Source organism: Ascaphus truei, chromosome 2 (genome assembly GCF_040206685.1).
Source record: "Ascaphus truei isolate aAscTru1 chromosome 2, aAscTru1.hap1, whole genome shotgun sequence".
NCBI lineage: Eukaryota > Metazoa > Chordata > Amphibia > Anura > Ascaphidae > Ascaphus > Ascaphus truei.
In genome coordinates this window covers 137,758,040-137,771,850 of record NC_134484.1, presented here as the reverse complement: position 1 = coordinate 137,771,850, position 13,811 = coordinate 137,758,040, and the positions used below count along the sequence as shown (strand labels likewise).

The 13,811-nt window shown below is 45.8% G+C and overlaps 1 protein-coding gene across 1 annotated transcript in view; it reads right to left on the bottom strand.

Moving 5' to 3' along the window:
* EMILIN2 (elastin microfibril interfacer 2) overlaps nt 1–7,536 on the bottom strand; it is a 77,159-nt gene extending 69,623 nt beyond the window's left edge. Inside the window, exons 1-2 of the mRNA XM_075585267.1 lie at nt 6,999–7,536; nt 5,647–5,769 (exon numbers count right to left, since the gene is read on the bottom strand). Coding sequence (XP_075441382.1) covers nt 5,647–5,769; nt 6,999–7,138 — 263 coding nt within the window. The 5' untranslated portion in view covers nt 7,139–7,536. The remainder of the gene's footprint in view (nt 1–5,646; nt 5,770–6,998) is intronic.
* Between the last annotated feature and the right edge of the window lie 6,275 nt (nt 7,537–13,811).

Here is a 13,811-nt window from a genome sequence, read left to right as displayed (position 1 = left end):
CTAGTTTTCCCACAAATTAGTGACAGGATTCTATTTTGTGCAACGTCTCAGTGGATAACATTTTGGAAACAACACGTTCCTCGGGTTTAGAAAGCATTTTGAAATCCCCAAACGTATGATTTTTTTTTTTTCATTGCGAAACAAAAAAGTAGCCGTCAAAGTTATTAATCATAGACAACAACGTGGGCCATGTATGAATCATGAATTCTCAAGCCCTATAAAAGGCCTTTTTGTACATTTTAGTCATGCAACAGTTCAGATGCTTCTGTGAGATTGTTCCTCTTTTAGCAAAGTTATGGCTTCAAACAAATCCCCCTCGCTGTGCATGCCAACCATGACATCACTAGATGCCTTACATGTACAATGCAAGAGCAATTGATACTGATTTTTTAACTTCCCTATAATGCATTCAAGGCATTTTTGTTTTACTCAAAAAGGGTAATTGCGGTATAAATGGTAAAACGGCAACAGTCTTAATTTCCATGTATTTATAGATAACCAATTTAGTAACCATATTTAGTAACCACAAGACACCTTCCAGCAGCAGAAGGCCCCTTATGGCCTGTTCCCATGAATGGGCTTGATGGTATCTTCCAATGCCGGAAAATATCTTCTGGGACAGCTTAGTAAATATGGGTCCCAGTATCTTGGCGAGTGTAGTTTATTACAGCTGTAGCCAACACTATTACGCCCACTGGAGCGTTGTAGCAGGACAACTCACCAGTCGGAGAAGCAGGCATTGTTTTGAATCAGCATCGTGCAAGAAAGTGGCAGGGCTACTGCACTATTTCACCAGCGGGTACAATGACGTTGGACATATCTGTATATTTCTTGGTGTTGCTACCTCAACACAAATTATGTGTATGTCTGCTGTTAGCAGGACAGGACACTTTGTAACAGATCTGTTAATATAACACTTTGGAAGATGTTCTGCTGCTTAGAGTGTTTTTTTATTTGTATATTCAGATTTTTGGAGGCTTGGTGTCAAGGAAATGTTGGTGCAAAACTGACATGAAATAGCATATTTTTCATATTGCACCTCAATTTGTCAATGTATCAAGCACTTTGCTCCACGTTGTGCGCCATATGCATCATCTTGTTTTTTGGGAGAGCATCAAACGGAGGAGTCGGGGAGAATTTACATCATAATAAGAAGTATCAAAGTTTGAGCTTCTTTGCGTCACCTTTTTCTCCCTTCAATCTGCACCAGAAATGACACCACCTTTTCAGCAGATGTAAGAAACTGGTTGATTTGACGCATGTGTACTCCAAAAAGCAGGTCAATTAGTCAAAACGCACTTACTTTGCTCCAAAATGTCCTTGATACAAACCCTCTTAGTGCAAATGTACTATGCTACCTTGTTTGGAATTGTCCCTACTCTCTAAGCATTCAATGATTAGATCAATAGGAGGAGTTGGGGGAAGGAGTGATTTGATCCACGTCTGATAATGGAATGCATCATGTCTCGCATTCTATTGACTTTACTTGTTCTATTTTGTGAGCAACAATACAAGCTGCCGGGTCTCAGTTGGAATTAGTCAAACTTATATCAAGTGTATGAAACTACATTAATATTAGAAGACTGCAAGATGTCTTTGCTTTATTTTGATATCTTTTTGGATTAGAATAATTGAGGTAGTTTGCACCTCTAAAAAAAGAGTAAACATCAGCATTTAACATGATTAAGGTATGGAGTATCTACAGGCCTACCGGGTAGGGTGCAGATGGGGGAGAAAAATAAGTGAGGGGAAGGGAGGGGGGAGAGGAAAGAGTGAGGGGAAGAAAGAGTGAGGGGAATGGAGGGGGAGTGAAAGAGTGAGAGGTAGGGGAAAGGAAAGAGTGAGGGGAATTGGGCAGGGGTGGAGACTGAGGGGAGTTGGGAATTGGTGTGGAAAGAGTGAAGGGAGGAGGGGAGAAAGAACGCGGGGGGGGAGAAAGCATGTGGGGGGGAGAGTGTGCCTGGGGTAGATGGAAGAAAGAGTGCGGGGGGGAGAGATAGCGTGCCTGGGTTTGGGGGGAAGAAAGAGTGCCGGGTGGGGGGGGGGGGGGAAGAAAGACTGCGGGGAGAGAGTGAGGGGAAGAGGAAAAAGTGAGGGGAAGAGGAGAAGAGGAAAGAGTGAGGAGAAGAGGAAAGAGTGAGGAGAAAAGAGTGAGGAGAAGAGGAAAGAATGAGGAGAAGAGGAAAGAGTGAGGAGAAAAGGAAAGAGTGAGGAGAAGAGGAAAGAGTGCAGGGGGAGGAGAAGAGGAGAAGAGGAAAGAGTGAGGAGAAGAGGAAAGAGTGAGGAGAAGAGGAAAGAGTGAGGTGAAAAGGAAAGAGTGAGGAGAAGAGGAGAAGAGGAAAGAGCGAGGAGAAGAGGAAAGAGCGCGGAGAAGAGGAAAGAGCGCGGAGAAGAGGAAAGAGCGCGGAGAAGAGGAAAGAGCGCGGAGAAGAGGAAAGAGCGCGGAGAAGAGGAAAGAGCGCGGAGAAGAGGAAAGAGCGAGGAGAAGAGGAAAGAGCGCAGGGGGAGGAGAAGAGGAAAGAGCGAGGAGAAGAGGAAAGAGGAAAGAGCGAGGAGAAGAGGAGAAGAGGAGAAGAGGAAAGAGCGAGGAGAAGAGGAAAGAGCGAGGAGAAGAGGAAAGAGCGAGGAGAAGAGGAAAGAGCGAGGGGAAGAGGAAAGAGCGAGGGGAAGAGGAAAGAGCGAGGGGAAGAGGAAAGAGCGAGGGGAAGAGGAAAGAGCGAGGGGAAGAGGAAAGAGCGAGGGGAAGAGGAAAGAGCGAGGGGAAGAGGAAAGAGCGAGGGGAAGATGAAAGAGCGAGGGGAAGAGGAAAGAGCGAGGGGAAGAGGAAAGAGCGAGGGGAAGAGGAAAGAGCGAGGGGAAGAGGAAAGAGCGAGGGGAAGAGGAAAGAGCGAGGGGAAGAGGAAAGAGCGAGGGGAAGAGGAGAAGAGGAAAGAGTGAGGAGAAGGGTAAAGAGTGAGGAGAAAAGAATGAGGAGAAGAGGAAAGAGTGAGGAGAAGAGGAAAGAGTGAGGAGAAGAGGAAAGAGTGAGGAGAAGAGGAAAGAGCGCAGGGGGAGGAGAAGAGGAAAGAGCGCAGGGGGAGGAGAAGAGGAAAGAGCGCAGGGGGAGGAGAAGAGGAAAGAGCGCAGGGGGAGGAGAAGAGGAAAGAGCGAGGAGACGAGGAAAGAGCGAGGAGACGAGGAAAGAGCGAGGGGGAGGAGAAGAGGAAAGAGCGAGGGGGAGGAGAAGAGGAAAGAGCGAGGAGAAGAGGAAAGAGCGAGGGGGAGGAGAAGAGGAAAGAGCGAGGAGAAGAGGAAAGAGCGAGGAGAAGAGGAAAGAGCGAGGAGAAGAGGAAAGAGCGAGGAGAAGAGGAAAGAGCGAGGAGAAGAGGAAAGAGCGAGGAGAAGAGGAAAGAGCGAGGAGAAGAGGAAAGAGCGAGGAGAAGAGGAAAGAGCGAGGAGAAGAGGAAAGAGCGAGGAGAAGAGGAAAGAGCGAGGAGAAGAGGAAAGAGCGAGGAGAAGAGGAAAGAGCGCGGAGAAGAGGAAAGAGCGAGGAGAAGAGGAAAGACCGAGTGGGGGTGGAAACAGTGGGGGAGGGGTGGAGGAAAGAGTGCAGGGGGAGGAGAGTGCAGGGTAGGAAGAAGAAAAAGTGCAGGGGGGGAGAAAAAAAAGTGCATGGATGGAACAAGAAAAAATGCACGGGGGCAAGAAAAAGTGCAGGGGGAAGAAAAGGGGGAGGAAGAAAAAGTGCAGGGGGGGTGAAAGAGTGTGGGGTGGAAGACAGAGTGCAGGGAAAGAGGAAGAAAGATTGTGGGGAAGGGGGTGGAGCATGAGAGAGGGGAGGTAGTGGTGGGGGAGCGAGAGAGAGAGAAAGTGAGAGGGGAGAAAGCGAGAGAGAGAGCGAGAGAGAGAGCGAGCGCGAGAGAGAGAGCGAGCGCGAGAGAGAGAGCGAGCGCGAGAGAGAGAGAGAGCGCGAGAGAGAGAGCGAGCGCGAGGGGGACGAGCGAGAGGTGAGAGAGAGACAATATTACTGATTTCTATTAGAGGTTCCGTGACTATTTCTGTAGCCCTGGCAGCCATAGTCTCGGGACACACAGATCAGCTCAGGGGGACCCGGGTTTTGGTAAGATTTTTCTTCCCCCCTTCAGGTCAGGGAGGTACTGCTGCTTTAACTCACAATGTTAGTATCTTGTCCACCTAACCATGTCCTGCACTTTATTTATTTTGTGTGAAAAATCATGATTTTCTTAACCCGTGGACAGCACTGAGCTCTGGGGAACTCTCCATGTTACCTTCCCGCTAATATTTCAAACGCTTATGTCTCCTAAACAGAGCATCAGAGTTAAGAATAGAAAAAGTTAAAATAAATGAAATGCAAAAATAAAATAGGCTTTAATCTGATTTTTTTTTTTTTTTTTAATTAAACCAGTATAGATTGTTTCTCATTTCTTGGTGACGTGATAAGTTTGACTGCGTGTAATTTCCTGCTTACAATCCCACTGCAAGCGGTGAATTTAGAACATTGTATCAAAACTTGCTACATGGCTTTAATATGCACCAGATGTTGACAGTTATCAAAAATGAAAGACATTAGATGGAATTTTATGTAGCCAAGAAGATTTATGTATATCCTAATTAAAAATAAGAAAGGTAAATAAATATTAGAATAGACTATTTGTATGCGTGCGTGTGTAATATAATACTATTGGGTCACTGACTGACACTTGTTAAATTAAAAAAAAAACACATTTATTTTCTTCTAAATTTTCTTTGTAAACGTTTTAGTCACAGTGCTGAATGTGCTCCCTGATATGAGACAGACCCCACTAATTAATATGATGAGAAGCAGGGTAACGTAATGTTAATGGTATAATAACTTCCATTTGCTTAAATGGAGCTTAATGCACTGCTAATTGTGCATTGTCCATTTTCTTACTATATGACATAGGGGACTGACTGACCAACATCCCTTCTTTTAAGGCCAGTTCTTTAGAGGAGCTAAAAAAAACAATAGCGAAAACCTTGATCTTAACTCCTCCCTACCAGAGTGCCCTGCAAAGCATTCTGATCCCACCATCAGTGCAGAAGTGTATTGCAGGTTTCTTTAGTAACAAAGGGGGTCAATAACTCCAACATGCCCTTTATTACTGTATATCAGGGGTGGTGTACTCCAGTCCTTACGGGCCACCAACAGGTCAGGTTTTCAGAATATCCCTGCTTCAGCGCAGGTGGCTCAGTCATTATAATGGAGCTACCTGTGCTGAAGAAGGGATATCCTGAAAACCTGACCTGTTGGTGGCCACCGAAGACCGGAGTTGGCCTCCCCTGCTGTACGTAATTGAAACACTGTTGTGAAGATGACACAAATGAAATGCACCCACATTATGGTCTTTTGAGTATATATAGGACACCCCATGTATAGAGGCAAACCACAGAACTACCTGTGAAAAATGTCAGGAGATCTTTTAGTAAATAGGGATTGACAACCTCAAGCAAAATTGCAAGCATTGTGTGTGTCTGTTAGCATTAGCACAACTTTGTGAAATTGTTGTGTCACTTTCTAATTCTTCTCTTGCTAACACACTAAACACATTTCCCCAATTAGCACTGGCTGAGAAGACCACGTACCGGCCACCCATTTTCCCCACCCAAAAGTTGTCTCTTACTTACACCAGTGTTGGCTGACAGTGAATCTGGCCCCAGGCACATTTGTACTGAGGCTGAGTAAAACTCTGGGTTCCATCCATCACAGTGCAGCTCACATTCTTGTTCACTATGTAGGCACACCAATTCCTAAGGAAAGCAATTGGGATAAACAGCGGGTTAAAACATAACACAATGAACATTACAAAGTCTTAGTCATGAGAAAGGACCATTCAATAGATAACATACATTTCCTCTCATAATATACATCTTTGTTTTTTTTGTTTTTTTTAATTTTTTAAACAAGAAGTGAGCTTTTAAAAGCCTAGGATGGTGTATGTCTTTTGTTTATCTTTGTTAAAGTTCAATTGCAACTCCTTTGGAAAGCAAAGCTGGAAGTTAATTAACCCAATTGTTTCAGAACACTGGGAGACAATGGGCCTGTCAATAACAGGAATGTCTACTTGTATCCTCACACTAGTTTGCTTCAGTGCTCCTTTCATCTAGAAAGTAATCGTATTCACTTCTTTCCCCTTAGAGATCAATTTAGGGGATTTAATTCAGTGGCTCTGTACATAACATGGAAACCCTAAATAAAATAATCGTAAAACACTGTAAGGATTGATGTAACTACCAGATCAGTCTATATGGCCAAGCAATCCACTATAATCTAATGTCTGCAGAATTCATATACAACCCCCGGATCGCTAGTGCTGAAGAGGTTAAGTAAACAATACTTTAAACACCATTTCCATGACATTCAAAGGCAAAGCCATGGGAAAAGCTACATCTTCATTCATTTGTACACCCATCACCCTGCAGAGAAGATCTGCTTAAATATTAATTACTTCACATTCCATATGCAACAGCTGGATCCACCGATTGTATACAGTCCCGGGGAAGGATGTTAGTTTTAACAACAGGTCTGGATAAGGAGGGAGTAATAACTGACCAAAAACTACTGTACATAGTCCAGGGATGTTCATGCAGCCACCTCTGAAGTGGAAGTTCATTGTTTGGCTCTGGTCTGCACCCATACCGGAGAAATGAAACACTGTTGCAACAGACACTTGCAGATGGTTGAGCTCAGTTGCAACAAGATAAAAGCAATTTCACCAGAGATTGAAATGAACTTGCAATGCAGTGTGCAAGACCTACCCACCATAACCACTACACCTCACCCCTCTTTTGTATAAAAGTGCCACATGTGATCATTTCTGCTATAACACCTTCTTTGAAAGCATGGGAACCGGAATAAGGCCGATTGACAATTTATAGGAGCAACCTCATATGAAAGACATGGTATTTCATTCCGTACTGGAACCCTGTGTAAAGTAATGTAAGGCTACCCATGAAGCTCAGTAACGAGTGACACTCACTTGCTCCTTTGGCTGGGGCGGTGATGTGTGAGGTGTGGAGTGGCTTCAGCCAGAAGACATACGCTGAAGATCACACAGAGGAGAGTCCAGAAGTTGGGTCCAGCAGCAGCAGCCTTTCCTGGCTGCAGCATCAGGATCATTTCAAAAAGGAAAGGCTGCCGAGAAACCTCCCACGAAGGTAACTTGTCCCGGAGTCTTTACAAGTTACACAGGGATCCCCCAAGCCTATTGCTCCCAGCAGTGAACGGGAGCCTCTGACTTCAGCTGCACAGCAAATGATGGAGGAATCCGGCTGGAGCAGTTTGCAGCATACACCAATAGATCCTTCAGACCCGAGGAGATCCAGCTGAAGTGCTCCTCCCTGTGCTTGGAGATCCCTCTCTTTCTCTCTCACACTCTGCTCTGCTTCATCCTTTCCACACCTCCTCCCCCCTGAGGTCCCACGTGACGTCATATCTCCTCCTAGATTAGCTAACTTCTTCTTCTCTCTTCCCCCTCCCAGGCTGGGATCCCTGCTCTACATTGTTTGGGGAGGAGTACATACTGTATGACTCCAGTCACCACTCAGTTGCTTCATGCATCTGATAAAATGAAGTAAAGTCCTTGATTTGTTTCCATTTAGGGCTGTGTTGGATATGGGGCACATGGTTCTCTGAGACTCCCTTGTTTGGGAAGTTTTGCCTGTGCTGTGTAGAATTTGGAAGCTAGTCTTACAGTTCCTGGAACTGAATTTAACAAACGTTAGTATGGCATATGACTTTCGCTGTAAATAAATGATCTTTCATATATATTGTTCTGCCAATAAAGTCATGCTACTAATGCGCTAAGAGAATTTAAAGCTGCAGTTCTAGCAATATCCTGCCTGTGTGTTTTTTTTTTAATAAATCAGTTCTGTTCTGTGAGAAAATACTTGTAGCATTTTTTTTAAAAAACAACTTTGAAAGACAATTTTTAATGTATTCTAATGTAACGAGCATTTGTGTTCCTATAGCAACCCTTTACAAAGGCACAACCTCTTCCTTTTCTGTAACAGGCTCTGGCACACCCCTTTGTTAGTCCTGCCCCCTCCCTAGCCGTGCAGGAGTACAATTGTATCTAGTTACTGACTGGTCACATGATCTTCCCCACAGAACTTTAGCAGCAGCAAAGGAGAGTAGCTCAGAATTATTTAATTAAACCTTATGCCTTATTCCATTGCACGTGTGTATTTAATGTTAAATATTCACAACTCATTTAAAAGCAAATGTGTATATAATCATACTGTAAACAATATGTATATTTAATTTGTGTATATGTGAATGTTTACAATTCGATGTGTGTGTTATTAAAATTATTAATAGCATGTTCTTGTATAGCTTTACAGAGACATTTTGCAGGCACAGGTGTGTGTGTGTGTGTGTGTGTGTGTGTGTGTGTGTGTGTGTGTGTGTGTGTGTGTGTGTGTGTGTGTGTGTGTGTGTGTGTGTGTGTGTGTGTGTGTGTGTGTGTGTGTGTGTCCAGAATCCCTATCTGTGCATTTTAAGTGAAACTTCTTTGTGTTTTGTCACAGAAATTGTATTTGTAATGGTGATGTTTTTAATTAAAAATAAAAACACAATTTTAGTGCCAAAACACAAAGAAGTTTGACTTAGAACGTGTTTTAGCTATTTGCACATCTATATTTATAGTAACTGAATTACGTGTGTGTGTGTGTGTGTCAGTCAGTGTGTGTATGTGTGTCAGTCAGTGTGTGTGTGTGTGTTTCTCTCTGTGTGGTGTCTGTGTGTTATTCTCCGTGATTCTCAAACAATCCAGGGGGAGCATGTAAGGGAAAAAAAGACAAAAGAACACACAATATAAGTGTAGATGTATAAAAAACTGAGATAAGGCACGTTGTGTATTCTTGGCTCGTATGTCCAGCCTACTCACAAAATGTAGATGAATAGAAAGCAGTTGCAAGAAGGGCTGCTACCCGTGTTGGATAAGTGTAGTTAGGAACCCCCCTCAAAGGCACAGTCAGCGATGAGATGAGGTATGGGAGAGATGGGAAAAAGCTACATAGCGTGATCAGGCTGATAAGTAAATTCTTTATGTAAAAATATATCAAATGTGCACTTACAATGTGCAAATGTAAAACAAGCATATATCACTTGATAAGTGAAAATGAAGAGTCACCGCACTGCTCACCACCTCCCCGGGGTTTTCAAACTTCCCCCACTCGTAAGGCCTCGGGCATGGTCAGCGCTTATGCACTGACCCGTGCTGAGCTGTGCTGCTGCTCGGCACTGAGCCCCTGCAGCCGCAATGAGAGCGGCTTTAGCAGGGGTTCGCGCACGCGTCAGCACGCTTGGGGAAGCGTGTGTCTGACGGAGTTTTGAAATTTCCCGCTTGCCGGAGCGCAGGGCCGGTCACGTGAGCGGTTCGCCCAATGAGGGCGAACCAGCTCCGTGACGTCACTGGCCCGCCCCCAGACCCGCCCCCGACACGCCCACGGACCGCGCGCTGTGTAAGGCCAGGGAAAGCACCGCTTTCCCTGAGCCTCAGCGCACCTCCGCACTGCTAGAACAACTATGTCCCAGGCCTAAGCTGTGATCGGAGCTTGTCCTTGCTCTCTTGCTCCCGTCGGAACGTGTGACGTCACGGCTGCAGGGCTGGTGAAGTACAGATCGCCCAGTTCAGAAACTGTCACCGTCTCCCATCCATACACATATATACACACACACAGTCACTGTCACTGTCACACACACACACACACACACACACACACACACACACACACACACACACTGTGTCTCCGATACATACACACACACACACACAGACACTGGAGTAAGAGAGGCAGCTTTGGATGTGAGTGACGGGGGGAGGGGAGGAAAAGCCAGCGATCTGAGCAGGAGGCTCCCTGCCTCCTCCTACCACCTGCCCCAGAGGCCAGTCAGCCGTGACCGACACTGCCCCATTCGCCGCAACCGCCACTGCCCCGTTCGCCGCAACCGCCACTGCCCCGCTCCCCCTCCCACCCCATGCGGGGAGCGCCGAGGGGGAAGGGAGTGTCGGGGGAGGGGGGAGGGAGCGCAGACACCCCTGGCGGGCGCACCTCCCGCCCAGGGCGGCCAGACCCGGGGGGCAGAGGGTGGGGATACCCCACCGCGAGCAGCCACCAGGAGAGATAGACAGACAGCAGGAGATGAGAAGTGAGTGGTTGCTTCTCCTCCTGCTGCGGATCGGGGATCGGGAGCGCGCACCTTCATTGGAACGCATATGAATATGCATATGCGTTTCAATGTATGAGGAAACAGAGAGGAAACAGGAGAGAGAGCATTACATCGCCCTGTATCAATTAACCTTCGCCAATCAATCACAGGAGAACGGATTGATCGGCAGCTTTGCTATTCACTGGGTAAGTTAGGATTACATTGATGCAGATATTGACGTTGAAAAAAAAACACTTTAAAAAATCACCAGCAAGAACTGCTGCTTTAAAACAATATTGCTGTAGTGCTCTCAGGAAAGACTGAATTAATAAGGGGACAATTCCCCATTTGAAAAGCGTTATTCAATATCTGCTGTATACCGTAAGAACAGAAAATGGATAAAGTCTATTACTTTCTTCATTTCTTTATATCAAAAATAAAGTGCAAGTTTGGGTAGTCAATTAAAAATAGTGGTACTCATTGCCCCTTTCCTATGATCACATTTTGTTCAATTTACATATATACATATATACACAGTGGTCGACAAATCACCCAAAAATCTATTCGCCGAACAAAAAAATCTACTCGCCACCTAGTCCCGCCCGCTTTAAAAAAAAATTGAATAAACTCCTAGTAAGAACAACATTCATTTTTGACATAAGTTTATTTATTGTATTACATTATACTACATTTAGTCCTTGTTGTGTGTGTGTGTGTGAGTGTGTGTGTGTGAGTGTGTGTGAGTGTGTGCGTGCGTGCAAATGTCGGATTTAGAAAAAAAGCCAGATGTGAATGAATAGTTCCCTGCACCCTTTAACCAGTGTCTGGATGCCCCCGCTTCACAATATCTAAAGCAGCAATCCCACCTGGGATCACCTGATCCGCAGTCCCTCAATGTCCAAGTACCCTCATTCCCGCAATGTTATACATTGGAGGGGAGGTGTTCCCTACCTGTTTTCTGGGTTTTGGGGTATTCCGATGTCTCCCGTGTGAAGCTTGAGTCAGATCTGGAAGAAAGCAGTATAGGTTATTTCGGTGTAGGTATAGGGCAGTTAAGATATATAGGGTAAGTAAGATATCCAGATCCAGAGAGTGAGACAGAGAGAGTGTGAGAGAGAGTGACAAACAGAGAGTGTGAAAGAGAGCGACAGACAGAGAGAGGGTGAGAGAGAGCGACAGACAGAGAGAGGGTGAGAGAGAGTGACAGAGAGAGTGTGAGCGAGAGCGAGACAGAGAGAGTGTAAGCGAGAGTGAGACAGAGAGTGTGAGTGAGACAGAGAGAGTGTGAGTGAGACAGAGAGAGTGTGAGCGAAACAGAGAGTGTGAGCGAGACAGACAGAGTGTGAGAGAGGGCGACAGAGAGAGTGAAAGAGAGGGCGACAGAGATTGAATGGGTGACTGGGTGGGGGGGTGACTGACTGGGTGACTGGGTGGGAGGGTGACTGGGTGGGGGCTGACTGGGTGGGTGACTGGTTGGGGGGACTGGGTGGGGGGACTGACAGGGTGACTGGGTGGCGGGTGACTGACTGAGTGACTGGGTGGGAGGACTGACTGGGTGACTGGGTGGGGGGACTGACTGGGTGACTGACTGGGTGACTGGGTAGGTGACTGGGTGGAGGGGTGACTGGATGGGGGGGTGACTGGGTGGGTGACTGACAGGGTCACTAACTGGGTGGGGGGACTGACTGGGTGACTGGGTGGGGGGGTACTTCTGGTGTCCTGCGCACACATACACAGTCACTCTCTCTCCCATAAACATACACACACACACACTCTCTCTCATATACACACACACACACACTCTCCCATACACACACTGCCAAGGGAGCGCCGGGGAACAGGGGAAGGAATACCCCCGCTACCACCTCCACTGCCCCGCACCACCACCCGCTCCCACCCTCCTCCGCCATTCTCCCGCCCCGCATGGGCAGCCAACAGAACGCCGGGGTGGGGGAGGGGGAAAGGAATACCCTCGCTACCACCTCTACTGCTCCCCCCTCCGTCATTCTCCCGCCCCGCGCGGGCTGCCAAGGGAGCGCCGGGGGGGGAAGGAATACCCCCGCTACCACCACCACCCGCTCCCCCTCGCGCGGGCAGCCAAGGGAGCGCCGGGGAAGGAATACCCCCGCTAGCCAGACACGGGACACAGGGACACTTACCCATGCAGAGAAGGGCGGCTTGACTGCTCAGCCCAAAAAAATCAGCTAGAGAGATTTTTTTTTTTTTTTTGAGCAGGGGATTTTTTTTTTTGCAGAGCAGGGGAAATCTAACTGGCCATGAGCCAATTTCGCGAGTGGGTTTGTCGAACACTGCATACACACACACACACACACACACACACACACACACACACACACACACACACACACACACACACACACACACACACACACACACACACACACACACACACACACACACACACACACACACACACACACACACACACACACACACACACACACACACACACACACACACACACACACGAAGAAAAATAACCAGTGATTAATTTAGAATGGTAAATGTATAACCAGTGGAGGAAATATACTAATTGGATTCACTGTAGGGAGAGGACAAACAGCTGAAATGCAATGAACTATAGGAAAGATGCAGCTCAAACAGCAATTTTCCAAATCGAAAAATAACAATAATACAAAAAAAGAAGAGTGCAAATAACCAATAGTAAATAAGACTAATTAAAAAAATGTGTATTGAGATATGATAAATACATAAACATGAATAGATAAAAACAATAATGATTAAAAAAACAAAAAGACACACCACAAGCTGATAATCAATAGAGGAGGAATCTGTTAGTAATAGACACAATAATCATGGGGACTGACTCAATGAGGGGGGATGGGACAGATGGTATTGTGATAATAATCACATTTTGTTCAATATATATTAAAAATACAGCATATACCCTTAAAGGAGCAGACCCCATGGAGATTGGGATCTGTCAAATATATTACATTGTGGAGCAGTTGTATTTATATTTTCAAAACCTTGGGATTTAATGTAACATTTATTGATAAAGGAAACAAATTATATATATATAAATTATATCAATAATTATAAATACATATTCTGTTAAACTAGATGATTCAAATACAAGAATACGACATTTTATATGAATCAGGAAGAGCAGTTGATATAGGCAAATGTAAACCAATAAATGCTAAGTGTGTATAACCATATATAAACAGACAACAAAAACCCAACAAACAAACAACATGTAAGACAAGGATAGGTGACCAAGGGTAAGGGAAATGGGAAGGACAGAAACACAAGGGATTGAAAAAAGGGAATATGCAAATATAAATGTAGCCCTGGCTGGTTTTGGGCTACAAGTCTGCCCTCCTCCTGACAGTAATCCTTAGTAAGGGTAGGTTTGCCATGAGTAATCATGGGTTTTCCCCACACCTGTGCAGCTCAGTGAGTCAGAGAAGGTAGTGCAATCAAGCCTGGTGTCCAATCAGGGGCAAGGGGCTGGTTCTTATTGAAACTGACTTAAGGAGCTGTACTTCCTCAATTTAGCCGGTTGCCTCTACCCCTGAGAGAGGCTAGTCTATCCAACCCAGTAGTGCAGGGCTCTGCTTACTGAGGCCCTCCCTGCGGGGAGTGGTGGAAGACT